General features: G+C 41.8%; 1 protein-coding gene across 4 annotated transcripts in view; it reads right to left on the reverse strand.

Moving 5' to 3' along the window:
• CADM2 (cell adhesion molecule 2) overlaps positions 1 to 18,998 on the reverse strand; it is a 1,068,981-nt gene extending 1,049,983 nt beyond the window's left edge. For all 4 annotated transcript variants that reach the window (XM_007531179.3, XM_060172115.1, XM_060172116.1 and 1 more), the window contains exon 1: positions 18,216 to 18,998. In XM_007531179.3, coding sequence (XP_007531241.1) covers positions 18,216 to 18,276 — 61 coding nt within the window. In that variant the 5' untranslated portion in view covers positions 18,277 to 18,998. The remainder of the gene's footprint in view (positions 1 to 18,215) is intronic.
• Positions 18,999 to 19,403: the final 405 nt, after the last annotated feature.

A 19,403-nucleotide genomic window follows, 5' to 3' on the forward strand; every position in this document is an offset into this window, starting at 1 on the left:
AGGCTGCAGTTCACAAATGCAGGGGAAGCTTCAAGAGTGCTTGGAAAAAAATGCTGCTGACGTCTCTCCTCTCCCTCTTTCTCTTTACCTCTCTGTCTGTGACATTCTAGCACAATAAATAAAGGAAGAAAGAAAGAAAGTAGTGTAATGGCTTCGGAGGAGAATTTTAGGTCACTTAATTCTTACTACTGATGTACTACTGCAGGGTAATTACAAAAATCAAATTCTAATTTAAGCCAATGATATCAACTTCCCTTAGGAACAGAGACTCAACTGACTGAGCAGTAACACACCCAGTAAAGCACACACACTCTCATGCAGAAGCACTCAGATTCAAGACGCTGGTCTCTGCCTGCCGAGGGGAGACTTCATGAGGGGTAGAACAGTATTGCAGGAGGAATATCTCCCCTGTCTATTTCCCACCCTTTATGAGAGAGAGAGAGAGAGATCACATCAGTGAATTTCTCATGTGGGCTCAAACACCCAGTGATAAGCCTGGTGGCAAAAAGAAAAATTCTCCTTAGGCAACGAATGACAGCCACAAAGACAACCTTGCCATACTTGCTGTAGGTTTTTAGCATAATTACTGCTTATGTTTCACTCAGATACATCAGAAGGAGTTTTATTGTTTCTTCAAATCACTCTCATTCTCCATCTGGTTACACCTACACGCTGTGAAGATCCTAGCAGGAACTATCCCTAAGGCTTGATCAATTTCACTGGTCTTTTATAGTAAAGCCAACACTAAGTGACAGAGACATTATTAATCTTCCCAATCTGTGTCTCTATACACACCCATAAAATGTAGATGGTGTATTACAAAATATACTCATATGACCCAATGGATAATGTAGTCTACTAGGTTAGGAGTATGTGCTCACACAGTCAATAAAACTGATTAGGCCCAGGGAGGTACAGAATTTTTTTTCTGTTTTATATATTTATTATTTATTTTATTAATTTTTACTTATTAAAAGGAAACACTGACAAAAACCATAGGATAAGAGGGATACAATTCCACACAATTCCCACCGCCAGAACTCTGTATCCTATCCCCTCTATTGATAGCTTTCATATTCTTTAACCCTCTGGGAATATGGATCTAGGGTCACTATGGAATGCAGAAGATGGAAGGTCTGGCTTCTGTAATTGCTTCCCCACTGAACATGGGCATTGACAGGTCGATCCATACTCCCAGCCTGCCTGTCTCTCTCTTTCCCTAGTGGGGCTGGGTTCTGGGGAAGTGGGGCTCCAGGACACACTGATGGGGTCCTCTGTTCAGGGAAGTCCAGTTGGCATCATGTTAGCATCTGGAATGTTGTGGCTGAAAAAGAGTTAACATATAGAGCCAAATTGTTAACTAATCGTGAACTTAAAGGCTGGAATAGTTCAAATGAAGAGTTGGGGGGGGGGGTCTCTGTTTTGTAGATAGTTAGTAGTCCTATTTTTTTTTTTTTTTGGCCTGAGCCTGCCATCTGATATGCAGGTGGATCCAAGTTATTGTCTGGAGAGATGATGTCATGGCTGGAAAAAGGACCAGTAATTCTTTTTTTTTTTTTAGTTTCCTTATATTTATTTATTTTACCTTTTGTAACCCTTGTTTTTTTATTGTAGTTGTAGTTATTGATGTTGTTACTGATGTTGTTGTTATATAAGACAGAGAGAAATGGAGAGAGGAGGGGAAGACAGAGAGGGGGAGAGAAAGATAGACACCTACAGACCTGCTTCACAGCCTGTGAAGCCACTGACCTGCAGGTGGGGAGCCAGGGGCTGGAACCAGGATCCTTATGCCAGTCCTTGTGCATTGCGCCACATGCGCTTAACCCGCTGCGCTGCACCCGACTCCCCAGAAACTCTTTCTACCTGTGAGGCTAAAGCCTGCCTCATAGTCATAGGCTCAGTCTCGGCATCACCACATGCCAGAGCTGAACAGTGCTCTGCGGTCTCTTTCTCTTTTTCTTCATGAAAATAATCTTTTGAAAACTGGTTAGAGAAAAAGTTAGAGTAATTCTGACTTTAATGACCTTCATCAGACCTAGGGGGGGAAAAAAAGCTCTCTTTCTGTTGTCAATACTTTTATCTTAATTATTCCATAAAGTGAAAATATGTGAAGAATTGAAAATTTAAAAAAAAATTATCCTCTTTATTTATTGGATAGACAGCTAGAAATAGAGAGGGAAAAGAGAGAGAGGGAGAGAGACAAGGAGACACCTGCAACACTGCTTTACCACTTGCAAGGCCTTCCCCCTAAAGGTGGGGACCTGAGGCTCAAACCTGGGTCCTTGTACACTGTAATGTGTATGCTCAGCCATGTAGCATGTACCACAGGCTGGCCCCTAAGAAATGAAATTTGACAACACTCTGAGTTTTACCTAACCCAATGCATGACGTCTCAACTGTTTCCAAACTAGCTCGTTCACATACATAACTGCATTTGCAGTACTGCTTTTAAGTAGATATTTACTGGGAGGAAAAAATGTTGACCAATCATGAACCTAAAGGCTGGAATAGTGCAGATGAAGAGCTTCCCAGGAGCCCTTTCCAACTAGGGAAAGAGAGAAACAAGCTGGGAGTATGGATCAACCTGTCAACACCCATGTTCAGTGGGGAAGCAATTACAGAAGCCAGACCTTCCATCTTCTGCATCCCACAACGACCCTGGGTCCATACTCCCAGAGAGATAAAGAATAGGAAAGCTATCAGGGGAGGGGATAGGATAAAGAGTTCTGATGGTGGGAACTGTGTGGAGTTGTACCCCTCTTATCCTATAGTTTAGTCAATGTTTCCTTTTTATAAATAAAAAATTTTTAAAAAAAAAGGGAAAAAAAAGTTATGCTTAAGAAAGCCCTAGCACTGGTGGTGTACTTCCTAACAAAGTCACAGAACATAGATATAGACCAGGGCCCATGAGACAGAGCACATGTGCACATGTATCCATAAGTTAGTGGCAAACATATATGTTAAAGTAGAAGTATGCATTAGTCTACAGTGACTCAGTAAGTGTAGTGAGCAAAGTAGGAAGACCTGAAAAAGATATCAAAGGTACTTAATCAAAATCTTTTCTACTTACATCTAGATACACTCCTCACCTACTCCCTGTTCCACTTCCTTCAATTACTCTATGTCCAACCAGATAAGATTAAAAGTAAGGACTGCACCCAAACCTAGATATAGACCGGTCCCATGAGACAGAGCATATGTTCACGCATATCCATAAACTAGGGCAAAATATATACCTGAAAGCAAAAGTGCATAATAGTCTGCAGTGAGTACCCCCCCAACTCTATATCTGCACTATTCTAGCCTTTAGGTCCATGATTGTTCAACAGTTTGTTTGGCTTTGTATGTTAACTCTCTTTTCAGCCACCAGGTTCCAGATGCCAGCATGCTGCCGACCAGACTTCCCTGGACAGAGGACCCCACCAATGTGTCCTGGAGTTCCACTTCCCCAGAGACCCACACACTACTTGGGAAAGAGAGAGGCAGTCTGGGAGTATGGACCGACCAGTCAACACCAATGTTCAGCAGGGAAGCAATTACAGAATCCAGACCTTCCACCTGCATTCCACAATGACCTTGGGTCCATACTCCCAGAGGGATAAAGAATAGGAAAGCTATCAAGGGAGAGGATAGGATACGGAGATCTGGTGGTGGGAACTGTGTGGAATTGTATCCCTTTTGTCATATGGTTTTGTTAATGTCTCCTTTTTTAAATTACAAAAAAAAAAAAGGATGATGTTTTAGAAATAGTTAATGTATTTTAACTTTTTGTAGCAACACACATTTGTTAAATAAATGTCAAAAAATGATTCACCAAAAAAAAAAAAAAGCTGGATAAGGGCAAGAGACCTGCACACTTTAATGGCGGCCCTTTTAGTCACTACCAGGCCACCCCATCATCTGGGGCCCTAGTCATGGAATCCTGGGATTCCGTAGAGATATAATGAGCCTGACCCCTAACAGACCCCTCTCTCCATCATCACTGGTCATCCCCATCATGAACAATATCATAAACGCTCTTGTGGACCTCTACATGACCTTGTTCTCAATGTAGAACAACGTGGTAGAAACTCCCCTCTCCAGAGGGAGACTGGGTCTACATACTTTGCCACTAGAGGAAGACTGGTCCTGCAATGAGTACAACCTAGAATGTCCCTAGCTATGGCTAAGGAATGCGAGGTCAGATGGATGGGGTTTACAGTTAATGGTAAGGATGCAGAAGTTAGTTACATAGGCTCCTGTGCTAAATATGAGTAGACATGAGCCCGAGGTCAGATGGATGGAGTTTACAGTTAATGGCATTTATATACTTTTCCCATTCCCTTATTTCGGCAGCTTCTCTCTGCCCTTATCCTCAGCTCTGACACCAGCTTCCCAGACAATATTCCTAGCCCACTTGCATGTTAGCTGTCAAAATTAATAAAGTCAAAAATTAATAAAGGCATGGGCCCCTTGGAATATACCTAAAATAGACTTCCTAGCTTTTTTCTAAAATGGAGACCCCAAATCTCACCTGCTATATTCTTACCTTTAGCTTCCTGATTACTAAACAGTGTGTTCTGCTTTATATCTTAATGCTTTTTCAGCCACCAAGTTGCAGATGCTACCATGATGCCAACCTGAATTCCCCAGCAGATGACCTCACCAATGTGTTCTGGAAACCCACCTCCCCAGAACCCTGCCCCACAGGGAAAGACAGAAACAGACTGGGGGTGTGGATTGACCTATCAATGTCCATGTCCAGCAAAGAAGGACTTAACAGAAGCTTAATCTACCTTCTGCTCCCCATTAAAGATACTTATTTGGTCCATACTCCCAGAAGGGTAAAAATAGGAAACTTCCAATGAAAGGGAGAGGATACGGAACTCTGGTGGTGGGAATTGTATGGCATCATACCCCTCTTATACCATAATCTTGTCAATCATTATTAAATCATTAATAAAAAAAAAAAAAAAAGAAAACCATAGTATACTTGTGGGAAAAAGAGAGGGGGAATGGGGGGAGAGAAATTTGTGAAACTAGTATCTACACTTCACATGGCCTTTAAAAACATTTTAAAATATGTTTAAATGTTATTAAACACATATCTTTTTGTAACAGAATAAAAGCCTTTTTTATAAAGATAATACACTTAAAATAATTTTCTTCTTATTTATGGGCATTTTTTTGCCTCCAGTGCTATTGCTGGAGCTCAGTGCCTGCATCATGACCCCACTGTTCCTGGGGGTCATTTTCCCTCCCTTTTTTGCTGCCCTTGTTGTTGTAGCCTTGTTGTGGTTATTATTGTTATTGTTGATGTCATTCATTGTTGGATAGGACAGAGAGAAGTCGAGAGAGGAGGAGAAGACAGTGAGGGGGAGAGGAAGGTAGACACCTGCAGACCTGCTTCACTGCTTGTGAAGCGACCCCCCTGCAGGTGGGGAGCCCTGGGCGGGTTCGAACCAGGATCCTTAAGCTGATCCTTGCACTTTGCACCACCTGCGCTTAACCCACTGTGCCACCCGACCCCCTATGGGCATTGTTTTTAACTTGGCCCTGGATAAGAATGTTAGTCTGAAATGTTCTAGCATTTAAAATAACACATGAAGATCCTTCATTTTAATATAAACCTAAAAATGTGATTTCTTTGTGCTTCATTAAGACTAGAGGCATTAAGAAATATCAAACTGTGACTCTTACTCATATTGCTGGTGCTTTGAATGCCGTATGGTTATACATTAAAATAAGTCACATCTACCCATAGATTTATAGACAGGTCCTCAATACAATGCACAAGATCCAGTACAAATTAAAATAAGTTTTCATCAAAACAATGCACTAGTCAAGGAAAAATTGCTTCTCAAAATATTTTCCCTTTTACTCACTAGATGGAGAAAAGTAAGTCAACAGGAATCTAGCAAATGCTGTATTCCAGAAGAAAGTTCTATTTCTGAGACTATTGGATCCACATAAAGCAAGTATCAATAGGTGCTATGGGAGCATATATATTTAATATTAATAACAGTAACAAAAAGTTGAGCTAGTTTAACCTACTTTAGACATTTATTCACAGAGTAGGTTTTCCATATAAGTATGATAGAATGATTCAACCCCTAATACCAAGTGAAAATTAAGCTTAGCTAGTTAATTCCAAGAGTAATATAACAGCGTAATAATATCCAGAGGACATCAGAGAAGCTGACTTTTTTTATAAGTTGCAGAAAAACTATATGACTTTTAAGAAAAGCTACATTTAACTGGGATTTTATAAAAATAAAAAAAGGGGGGGAGGCGGGGGGGGGGGTGATAGCATAATAGTTATGCAAACAAAAAAGTCTCATGCCTGAGGCTCCAAAGTCTCAGGTTCAATCCCGCACCACCATAAGCCAGAGCTGAGCAGTGCTCTGGTGTTTCTCTCTTTCTCCCTCTGCATCTCTCTCAAAAATAAAATAAATAAAATATAAAAAAAAACACATGGTGGAGGGTAGATAGCATAATGGTTATGCAAACAGAGTCTCATGCCTGAGACTCCCATGTCCCAGGTTCAATCCCCTGCACCACCTTAAACCAGAACTGAACAGTGTTCTGGTAAAAAAAAAAAAAAAAAAAAAAAAGAAAAGAAAAGAAAAGAAAAATTCTTAGAACATTTTATGTGGAAATAGAGTCACTACAAATTGTAGGGCATTTTCTCTTCCTTGGTGTTCATCAAACAGTAACTATATTTAAATTATCTTCAAAAAGCAGTTAATATTTCCATGCAACCTCCCACTGTCTTTCAGAATATAAAAAGAGAAACAAATGAAACCGTGGCAAACATGTATCCTCAAAGACAGAAAGATGACTAAGCATTTAAAAACCTCACACACACACACAAATACCAATATTTAGGATTTTCCTTTAAAACCCTTATAAATAAAATGGATAAAATTTCTCCCAGTTAGTTGAAAATGTACCTTGAATCTGTATGTAAGGGACTACTCAGAGAATCTCTATGCTATAGTTTGGCAATAACAAAAGCAGGTCAGTCTGCACTGATAATCTGATAGATCAAGGTCAGTTTGTAATTCCTCTTTGTTCATACATTTATACAGAAATAGCAGCTTCCTTAAATAGAACAATAAAATGATTTGGTTTTAGATTTAGCCAAAGTCATCATCAGTAATATTTGGGTAGCTAGGGGAGGAAATCTTTTAAATAGTAAGAAAAAAGACTAAAGTAGGTAAGACACTCAAGAGAAATCAGAGAGATTCAAAGCTATGAGAAAAACATGTTCAGTCCAGATTTTAACTCATTACCCAGACAGCAACACTTGGATATTTTTGTGAAGAATGCCAGTATTCTGAAGTGTTTGTTTCTCTGTATCGATTTCTATCTTTCTTCCTATACATTACACAGTAATGACAATGTATGGCAAATATTTATTCTATCCAGAATACTATATTGACATTTTGGCAATTATAATACAAATACTTAAATATCATTTGGATGCAACTAAAGAGATATGTCAAGATTAAATGACTTGGAAGAGAGCTAATCAATTAGTGAACTGAAAACATTAAAAAAAAAGTACAAAGACCAGCCTGGGGGATCCCGGTGGCTCCCCACCTGCAGGGGAGTCGCTTCACAAGCAGTGAAGTAGGTCTGCAGGTATATAAAAAGAAAAAAAAAAAAGACACAAACTAGGAACTTGAAATAAAGTGAAGGGTTGTACACTTTACTCTGCCTGTGAAGTAGAAGCAGGTAAGTACTTAACATTCAAGATGTTATAGTGAAAATACAGGGAGAGGTTATATATATCAAAGCACAGACAACATATAAAAAACTTAATTATCTTAAAAGTTAAAAAGTCATATACTTAAAATGGTCAATAAAGGGCAAAAAAATTTTTTGTCCTAATCCACTAAAATAAACCCACCAGGTTCTGGCCAAAAATTCTTAATAGTAATCCCTATGGATTTACTTAGACACCAGCATTTTAAAAGCTACCATTAATAAAAATATGTGGCTTTAAAATGCAACTGATTAAAATAATGATGAAAAAACTGTTTTAAAGATATTATCAACTTACATACTGCTCTTTATTGCAATAGTCAAGAATAAAAATTATAGTTACTATTTAAACTCAAGGTTTCTCCTGATATAATACACAAAGGAATTCAAGCAACTCGAATGATAACATTAATATAAGTTAACTCAAATTTATACAATGCATCAAAATATTTTACTTATGAAAAAGTGACAAGTACAAAATGAGCCAATTCTTGCCACTATATCCCTCCATAAATGAAGTTCCTATTGAGAAGTCTTCCCCTCTTACTTTCCCTTCCAAAATGTCTATATACACTCACTGTTGTCAAATTTGCATCCAAGTCAAAAACTGAAAGTATAATGTCTCAAATTTGGCAACAGTGACATTTGGCAGCTTATGAAGATCAAAAGCAATACTATCTAAAAATCTATAGCCTCTAATAATAACCAGAATAATTTCAAGATCCCACTGCAGGAGAGTGTGATCACGGGCTAGCTAGGGGAGGGTATACTGATTTAGAAACAATTCCTGATTTTTCTTATTTATTTATTTATTTATTTATGTATAGAGTGGAAGAAGCAATCCCTATTCAGGATATGAAATACACATTTTTCACTCATTTTATTTCATTCCCAGAGCAAAGCACGATTTAGAATGAACAGATACTGCATTATGTATCACAATGGTGAATTTCATTCTGCTTTGGCAGGATAACTAGTGAGAGTAGAATGTGAGTAGCTGCTTGCTATACTGGAGTCATAGATATATAATTGCCTTCAGAAACATCCTCCTCTGAATACCACCTACACATTGATACATGGCAGTGAACTTACAGCCAGACCCCTGTTCTATCCCACATGATCCCTGAAAAGGCTTTGAAATGAGGACACGTGCATAATTAAGGCACACTGAATATCACAGTACATGTAACAAACCAGAGTATTATGAATCCTTAGGGAAACCTCATAGAACTAACATATTTTTACAGAAAGCTGCACATGGGTAAAGAGAGCCTAAAATGCTAATTAGAGCCTCAGTGAAAGCTATAGAAAAGTTGATTCTTGCATCCAGAAGTTGGGCATAGAATGGAACATTTGTATAAAGAAAGACTGAAAAGGGAATAAAAGAATTGGACACAAAAACCTCTCAATAAGTGATTTACACAATCCATGAGAATATAAATGAGACAAAATAAATATACATCAGTGGGCAAATTCTGAACCTTTAGAAAGGGTTAAGTATGAGAACTGATTTTGTATTAGAAAGGGATTATGTAACAACAGAGGGAAATACTCACCCTAGCATATGCTAATTTAGTCGGCTTTGCCAGGCATTTGTCTGTGTTTGGCTGGCTGAAGCAGATTCCTTTCCTCCCTTATTTTTTTCCCCCCATTTTATTAAGAGACCAAAGAGGCTGAACTCTCTCCTCTCTCCTCTCTCTCACACACACACAAATACAATGGAAAAAAAAAAAAAAACTAAAAAAACATTGTGTTTTATCTTTGCTAAAATGTTATAATTTCAGATTTGAAGGTAAAAAGAAAACACACACACACACACACACACACACACACACAAATACACCCAGTCTGTAAGTATACATGACATGTCCTTTAGCAAAACTCTCATTCTTTTTGCAATGTATCTTTCCAGTTACTATCAGGATGATACAGTGTGTCTGAGGGTGAGGAGGATGGAGGGAGGAGAGTGACTGTGAGAGCATATCATCTTCCTGGTGAGTGTAAAGGGGAGTGAGTAGTTATATTCAGACTGCAGCATATAAAAATGGGTAGCAGTAAAGGGTTGGCAATTAATTAAGAGCTTACTGCACTTTTTTTTTTTCTTTTACATACAGTCTACTAGCCCTTCATTTCAACCTATGGCTACTATCTAAAAATTGAGACGCAGAGGACATAGAAAGCATGAGAATGAATGGAAGATTTAAGTGTCCTGGATATTTTCCCTTGGGAGGATGCAGGACAATCTCATACAAAATGTGAATGTATTAAGGCAATAATTTTACATACTATAAATTTTAATCTTTGAAGTCTAAGTAAGCATAATAGGAGGCGCTTGAAATTTTAAGTGCAAACAATTTTAGCAAAGAAGCTAACATCTTTCTTTATTAGAACAAATTAATTGACTTCCTAAATCACAACAAATCAATATAACAGCTATACACCTAGCAATCAGCAGCTCATCCTTGTCAGCAAGGGGCTTTCTCACTCTGTTCCCAAAAATAACTTTAGGTAAACAATGCAGTTCCTGGCTTGTGTAAATAAACCATCCAGACATGCATATCAGCTGTAGGAGAATCCATTTGACTATCAAAGAACTTCTGTACCCAAGGGGCTGGATGGCTTACCTGATTGAGTGCACTTATTACAGTGTGCAAGGACCAATGTTCAAGCCCCTGCTCCCCACCTGCAGAGGGAAAGCTCTCCAGGTGGAGAAGCAGTGCTGCAGGTGTGTCTCTCACTCTCTCTTCCTGGCTACCTCCCCTATCCCTCTTGACGGGGAACTTCTGGATTCGGATTTAAATTTACAGGCACTATCTGACCTCATTACTTTTAAGAGCATTATGTTATTATGTTCCTCAAAGCAAATGAGTGTTTGTTTGTTTTTCGATTTTGCAGTAATCCCCAATGATGTCAATATTCAGTATCTAGTCCCCAGAATAACTTAACTATTGTTTAGCAAGGGCTCTCCCTTCAGCATTCAAATGAGGAAAAGGTAATTTAAATATTCAAGTGGAAACTATTTGCTGACTCAGAGGTATCCATAATGTTGGAGATAGTGACTGTCTTAATATTTACTTCAAAGGCCTCTCAAATAGAGTGGGGCTAATTAATGGCGGGTTCTTGCTCTGGCATATCTCCTTTACAACCTCAAGCCCTGAATTTTTTAGGTAACAGCAGTTCTGGACACTCAGTTTCAGAAGCTCAAAGAGGATCCAGAGTAAATGCTAAAGTCTATCACAATTCACAAATTGTACACATCTGTCAGTGTGTTTTTAAGGGGAAATTTTAATCATTAATACAGTTTAATAAGATCTCCAAAAAATACATTTTTGTAACCTTCATATAAAGGGTAAAAGAAAATAAGTGCAAAAAATAAACTCTTGCCTTCCACTCACTTTTATCCCAGAGAGCCTCAAACTCTGATTACTTACAAAATTATAAATATGTCCTTCAAGACTAAAAATAGCTGTACATTTTAAACTTGTATGTATGTGCATATATATAGATAAATGATTGAGGAATATTTCCTTTCTCAATAATTACATCCCTGATTTTGGCATTAATATTTAACTGATACCTAATTAAGCAGAATATTTACTTTCCCAATTTTTAAATAAACTGCACACTTCTAAGATGAAAACTATTTATATCTGTTTAAAGAAACCCACTGAACACATTAACACAACCAACTGGGCTCATTTTTAAAATAAAAATTGGTATATATACATAATTTGGTTATTTTGTTCTGTGGTAAACAGGATAAAAAATATACAAAACTAGTTTAGTTACTGGTAACTGACAAGCTTTCGTGATAGTGTTTCTGTAACAACTGATATATAAGACCTAATTTTTAAAGAACTCCTTCCCTGTGTGTTTGTTTATTCAGAGTTCCCTAGTGATTTAATATAATACAAATTTCCCTCTATGGCACTATGAGAACATATAGTGGATATTTAATTCCCTTTTTTTTTTTTCCTTTTCTAAAACTATTGTGTACTCATCATACAGGGAAAGCTCTACTAAGTATAAAGACAAGGGGATAACTCTACTCTCAATATAAGAAGCCGGTAATGGAACATTTCCCCAGCCAACAAGTATTAGGCCAAACACATGTAACTATGTAGAAAGCCTGCTTGAACCATGCTATCTATATTCATTTCATTAGACTGACCCATGTTCCTGATAGTTTGCAAAAATAAAAACATTCACCAATACATGGAAATGTGGATGGCTGTATTAGAATATACTTCTTCCAGTAATCTCTAAAATGCGCATTCTCACTTTTGCTCAGTTATGAGCTCACATGGTTACGAAACGTGCTGGTTACAACAATCTAAAGAAAGCTTCAGGTCCACTACAAGCTAGGAAAAGACGTCCCGTTTCACTCATGCCACGTGACTACTCTCCTGTGCTTTCGCCCTTTGCTGCAGACTACATTAGGCCTGAGATGCCATTTGCATCATCACACAGCAGGGGGCTTCAGCTGCCAGAGCTCTAGGTTAATCTCCACCCACCTCTTTACACAAGGACTTTGCAGAAGATGCCTCTTTTTTTTAGTACTACAGAACTGCACTCCAAAAATGCTTGACATTTTCAAATAGAGTGTTGGCAATGAACTTGTCCTTTTCAATATTTTAGGTTAAATCAGTACATTTAAATCATGCCCTTCATTTTTTTCAGGAGATGGATTTGTGATATAATCTAATGCAAAGTAGCTGAGCTCTTTAATCACAGGGGGTGGGGAAATGGGTAGGGAATGTCCTGTGAAGAATGACTCATCACAGAGCATTATTTTAAAGATGCGCATCAAGAGCTAGCCCTATAGTTGATTGCTTTTCTCTTCTATTTCCTAACCCAGTACAGCCTACTAAAATGGAAAAGTGGATTCTCATATACATTATTTAACAAAGCGACTGCTAATTTCTTGTGAAGAGAAGGGAGTATTTAGTCAGAAGAAATTAGGGCACACCTACTATTCAACCTAATACCATTTATCACGCAGCTATTACCTGAGAGGAAGAAACTGCCCAGATGAATAAGGTTTAGTGCTGGCCCTCAGGAAGCCTAAGTTTAATAACTACTGAGCACTAGAGCTTTCTAAGAATATAAAATCATTCTCTGCCAATTCCACACAGGGCATCTGATTTCAGCCCAAGTGCTGTTCCCTGGGTTTGGGATTTCCTTTCTCTGCCTCCTCAACTTACTAAGTGTGCTGCTACACCATGGGCATTTTGCCTAAGCGGCCTGACAAAATCTGTTAAAAAGAGGACTCTGTCTCTGTATATTTCACAGACTGTATTCCAGAATAATCGAACAAGACATTAAGATACAGGTCTATATTTACTATTAGTGTACTCTAAAACCCTCCACATTAAATAAATCCTACTTGGCTCACTCATCTAAGACCCCGTGTACATCTCGCTTAAAAAAAAAAAAAAGAATGGACGCAGTTCGTGGTGATTTCAGGTTGCTCTGAAGTGACTTTACAATGTCTTCCACCTTTTATTTTTCCTTGCACTTCCATTTAAATGACACTGTCATATCACTTAAAGGCACAGGGATAGTTTCCCAGTCTTTGATCTTATAAGGCTAGCCACCTCAATCAATGTTTATTGCTAGCAAATTATTTCCCAGCATTCCAAATAGTTACAGATATGGGGCACAGAGAACAAAGCAGCTCCCTTATCAGGGTAGGCAACAGTCCAGAGCTCCATGTATACGCAGAAAGATTTTCTTAATCACTAAGCATCTACCATTTTACTGTTCTGCTCTGTAGGTTACTGCCATGGCCTCTTCCAAGCCAGCTCTACTTGCTTTTGCCTCTGAAGTCTATGCATTGTACTTCTCAAAGCTGCTGCTACTAACCACATAGCTAGAGAGGAGTGAGAAACAGCTCAAGGATGTCATTACACTCAACAAATGAAGGTGACAAGTCGATGAGAGATGTTTTCACAAAGATGGGTACTGGTCTTTTATCAAGTGTATTTAAGTGTATTTTGTAATTTTTAATAATGGACAGGGAGATTCATGATATGTAGAGAGAGAAAAGTAGCCTAGGTGCAACAGAGCTTTAATTTAATGATCACTACCATATAAGAAATCATTACCACTACCATATAAGAAATCATTCATAGTGTCTTCTGTGGGCAAAAAAAAAAAATTTTTTTTTACTAAAATTCCAGTGTGTGTGTTGTATGTTTTCAAGTAAAACTTCTAAAAAGAAATAAAGCAACCAACCAGTGAGAAGATAGTTCATTTGGGAAAGTGCCTGTTTTGTCACGTACATGACCCAGGTTTCCAGTAATAGCTTTATGGCCTTCAGTTATGGTCTTTACTTCCTCACTGTCTTTCTGTAGCTCTGTTCCCATATGGAGACACACACACACAGAGAGAGAGAGAGAGAGAGCGAGAGAGAGGGATGCAGACAGAGAGAGAAAGAGATCTTGAAATGGTGAAGCTGAGATCCAATATGCATGCCTATTTCCTAGTGACATTCGGTCCTTCTTTCTTGTTTTGCCCCTGGGATAAACAAGACTGTTCTCTTTGCAGCACCCCCTCAGGTGTGAAAAGGGATACAACTTCTGAGAGGACTAGCAACTGGACTGAATGGATTTCTTCTGCAAGCAAGGGAGGTCTTTAGTTACAGGTGGCTAGCCAGTAGATTGTCCTCTTCATTCAGGAGTAATCCATTTCTTTAAAGTGGCACCTGCCCTTACCCCAGACTTTTTTTTTCTCTGTATATAATTGGGGAGTGGGAGCCTGGTGAGGGTGGCATGTGGTGAGTGGGAAACATTAGATGCTCTCCAGCTTAGCACTGAAAATAAGTTTGTTACTTATGTAGTCTACATTCTAAGTTATACTTTCGTCAGAAATAACATTTATTCTGCAATCTAACGATTCATTTCGTAAAGACCCATGGAGAACAAACTGGATGATGCTGTAGAGTAGAATTATTTAAGTCTTCTCCCTCCACTCATTTATCACTGGCTTGACGTTGCCACTGACTTACTTACCACTCCACATATTGACAAGCTAAAACACTGGTTTTGCTTGATAACAAAAATAAAAATAAATGGTGACAGTGGAAAACAAAGCAAAAAATATGTCCAGATAACTATTCTTGTCAAAAATCGTACACACTACACAAAGGGGATTATAATAATACTACAGCTCCATAAATTGATTAGTATTACTTATGTGAGAGAATGGCACCCGAGTCCAGAAAGGGGGCAATAAGCTGCTGTTTACAGTATGTGCCAAGTCATAACTAGTCGCAGGCAGAACAGGCACCCCCCACACACACACCAAGTCAAAATCAGCTGCTTATTTGGTTTTTTCTACCACCCTTCCTTTCCTGCACATAGAAAGGAATGATCTGCAAAAGTGTTTCATCTGTGCCCAGGAATTAAAAAAAAAAAAAAAATCTTTCATTTTACAACCTAGCCAAAGTCCTAGGCAGACAGTGGGGTGGTGGGAGAACTATAAATCTGTACCCTGAAGCGATGTCTTCAGCCAAGACTAAAACAAGGAAGGCATGAGCAATTTGTCTGAGCAAGAACTGACAATATCAACAAAGTGTGCTGTGCCTCTATGGCCCAGGGTCTGATAAATGTGAGGGAGCCACAAACATGAGAAGACAATCCCATGGTGCTTTGTGCGCCCTCCCCTTTCTAGTTTCTTTCTTCCTTTTTTTTCTTTTCTTTTTCCTTTTTCTTTTCTTCTTCTTTTTAAAACCCTCTTCTTCTTTTGGTGGATTAATCTAAGATGATCATAAGTACCAAAATATCCTTGAGCTGATGTTCTTTCCCTGCTTGTTACATAGAATATGTATTTATTTGTTTGTTTGTTTGTTTGGACCTGCTGCTGGCGCTGCAGCTGGTAGTTGTAGTGGTGCATTTTCTCTGAGACCCATATCCCTTCCACCACCACCCCAAATCTACTGTGAAAAAAGCAGCACTGGCTTAATCACTGGTTTACATACTTAGTTAAAAAAAAAAAAAAAAAGACTCATTCCATTATTAAAACAGAATGCAGCTGATGGAATCTCTCCTGGTTGAGAGAGAGTGTAATCCTCCTCCAGGCTGAGAAAGCAAGGCACCGGCAGACAGTTATTTTGCAGTGCACGGAATACACAATTCACAGGGAAATGCTGAAGGCAGAGAGGAGCAGGAGCGGATCTCCAAGTGGCGTCCACTGCCCACATGCTCTATAATAATCTCGCACCAACCGGGCAGTGTGTGCAGTGACGAGACGGGGGTCAGCACTCATAGACTGTGAGGGAAAACACATCCTGCGGTGTCAAATTTTCATCACAATCACCAAATTAACTGATTTCCTTACCCAGTGTGGCAGTGTGGCAGTGTGGCAGGCAAGGGCGCGCGCGCGTGCGTGTGTGCACACACACACACACACACACACACACACACACACACACACTCAGAGCAGAGCTGAAAAATGCAAGTTACCGAGAGGTGAAGTGGGGTCTCTGAGAAGATGTTTCAGCATGAATTAGGAACACCAGTAATGTGTCAGCCAACAGGGTTACTTGGGGGGGGGGGGTGAGGGTGTGAACAGTGGGGAAAAAAAAAAACAGCTAAGCAGGAAGAAGGGGCTGTCTGCCTTCTGGAGCATTCTGGCACATGACATATCTGAAATTTACATTCCAACATAAAATGCAAAAAAAAAAAAACCAGAAAATATTTCTGCAAGGTCAGTTAGTTAATTCACAAAAAATTCTGCCCACTATATCTTGTCACATTCACAAATACGCACAAATAAAAATACATTTGGTCTCGGTCTCCGTATCCCGGAGGAGGCTAAGAGAGAGGGATGCATTCCAAGAACTTACTGAAAGATGGTTCATTGACCTCATTTGAATCCTCCAAAGGCTGACTGGGTCTTCCATGCCTATAGGTCTATATGTGTCACACTTTCCAATTCCTTTTACCCTGGGCAAATACATTTGATCAACTTGTCTTTCCCACAAATACACAAAATGATGATGAGAGATGGGGCTAGGGGTGGACAAAGATTTGCCAAGAGATCAAGAGTCACTTAAGCTTCAAAATGAAAATGCCTCAACTATCATTTGACATCCATCCTCTCTGAATCTCTCCCCGGTAAGCCACATCCCTACACTACTACTCAGTTCAAAGCCACAATCTTCCACCGTAGGGTCCCTGTCCATCCGGCCCAAGCATGCAGCCTCTGGCTCCAGCACCACCCAAAGTGTCCTCTCGCCACCTACTCCTGACTCCACACACCGGCATTTATTTCATAACCAGCACCGTGCTCCGATCCACACAGCACCCCCTCCTCCAAATGAGGAGGGGTGGGGGACCTGGGGGAAAAGTGCATCTCAGTTTCCTAGTCACTTGCATCTAAAGCCAGCGATTGGCATAAAACAGTGTTTTACACTGTTTCTCTCTACTGCGGTCAAAGGGGTTTCTACATTTCACGTGAAAGGATAATATTAATTACGGAAAGAAGCGGCAGAGAGCTCAGGGTGGAGGGCTAGGGACTGAAAGCGACAGTCTATTGGCTGTAAAGTAGCTGCTATTTTAGAGAGAGAGAGAGAGAGAGAGAGAGAAATGGAATGGAAAACCACGCAGACTGAATAACAAAAAGTCGGCTTGTTAGAAAAAAAAAAGTGGATTTGGGTCTTGTATTTTTTTTTAATTTCTCGACCTTTTCATTCATTCATTTTTTTAAAAAACTGTTTTCTCCCCCCACCCCCCCCCCAGATCCCAGACACCCTCTCCTCTCTTCTTCCTAGGTGAATGACACGTCTCACAACACATCCCCCCCCCCCCGGGATGTTATTGAAATGCACACGGTGCTGCACGGTGCTGCTGTTCTCGCCGTCTCGGTGGCTCGCTCCCAGGCTCACACACACTTTTTAAAGACACACGGATATGATGGTGGTGATGGGGAGAGGAGGAGCAGCGGCAGGGGAAAAGAGAAGAGCGACCCGCAAAAAAAAGGGGATGGGATGGTGGTGGTGGTGGTGGAGGGAGGTTAAAGAGATGACAAGAGATGGAGAGAGGGTTGATTGGGAGCGTGATGTGGGTAGGAGCTGCAGGGAGGAGGGTGGGTGGGGGGATGTTCAGAGCAAGTTGCCAGCCAAAAGGCGGGGAGGGTGGTGTGGGGGGGCGGCGGGAATGGAAGGTGCGAGGTGTGGGGGGAGCTCAGGTGAATGAAAAAGGCGAAAGGTGCCGCGGAAGAGGCCGGCTGCGGGCTGGGCGAGACGGGCTGGGCTCGCGCTAGAGATTCGAGGGGCTGCGAGCAAAGTGCCACCCCCCACCCGCCCACCCTACCCTGCCGCACCGGGGGAGTCGGGCGAGGGGAGGGGGTGCCATCGCGGGGGGCTCGGGGACTGGCAGGGGAGAGTGGAAATATGGGGTGGAGTGCAGATGCTGGGGAATGGGCGTGAAGTTGCCGTTCCCCCGCGGCGGGGCGGGGATTACCTTGTAGCAGGAGCCCGCAGACACTGTAGAAGCGGAGCACGGCGCTGCGTTTCCAAATCATGGTCCCTTGTCTAAAAGGCTTGGGACGGAACGCGGGGGGAGGCTAGGAGGCGCTGGTGATGCGGGTCACACCGGGTTGCGGAGGTGGTGGTGGTCGGGGGGGGGGGGCGAGGGTGGTGGGTTGTTCTGCCGGTGTCTTCCTCGTGGCGCCCGCAGAACCCGCCGTCCTCTGCGGTGCTCGAACCCGCGGACGAGGGTCGGCGGCGGCGGCAGAAGCGACAGCAGCGAAGCACACCCGCAGAATGGGTTTCGGGTGGGCGAAAGAGTTTCTTCTTCTTCTTCTCCTTTGCCTCTTCCTGCTGCTGCTGCTGCTGCTGCTGCCGGTGGTGGAGGTGGTGGTGGCGGCGGTGCAGCAGCGACAGTCCGGCTACCAGGCACGGGTTAGGGGCTCGCCTTTCTCGGCGCGCACAGCAAGTCCCAGCGCCCGCCCGGGCTGCCTGGAGCAGGTGGCGGTGCAGGGATGCCGGGGTGTCGCGGAAGGTGCAGGCGAGGGCTTGCAAGGAGTGGGCAGGTCACCGAAGGGAGGGGGGCGGGCGGAGGGGATGGAGGGGGGGGGACAGGGGAGCCAGCCAGCAGCAGCAGCCGCCGCTCGCTGGTGCTCAGTGTGTTTCAGGGGGTCCAGGCAGGGGAGGCGGCAGCGGTGCAAGCGGCGCTGGAAGCTGCGGCTGCGGCTGTGGCGGCGGCGGCGGCTCCCGGATGCTCGGGCTGCAGCGGCGGCGGCGGCGGCGGTAGCGGCGGCGGCTCTAGCGGCTCCAGACACAAGGGCAAGCTCAGCGCGCGCAGGCCCCGCCCCAGCCCTGGCCAGGAACAGACACCACCCCCCGACCAATAGGAACGCATCCGCCCACCGGGATCGGCCAATGGGAGGCACGGATGGGTGGAGACTAGCGCCGGGAAAAACAAACAGGCTTCTCAAGGACCCTTCGGGCAGGAAGAACTGAAGACCCCATTGAAGCCGCAGCAGACAGGTCGCGTTTCCTTAGAGGTGCCTCGCCTTGAGTTGCTAAGGAGACGAGCAGGTTCAGTGATCAATGTTTAGTACTTTAGAAGGGTTCAGCCAATCGTCACCGCGAGGGGGCAGGGTTAGCGCCCCCCTACACACACACACACGCACACACCAGCAAGTTC

Source organism: Erinaceus europaeus, chromosome 14 (assembly GCF_950295315.1).
Source record: "Erinaceus europaeus chromosome 14, mEriEur2.1, whole genome shotgun sequence".
In the NCBI taxonomy this organism is placed as follows: Eukaryota; Metazoa; Chordata; class Mammalia; order Eulipotyphla; family Erinaceidae; genus Erinaceus; species Erinaceus europaeus.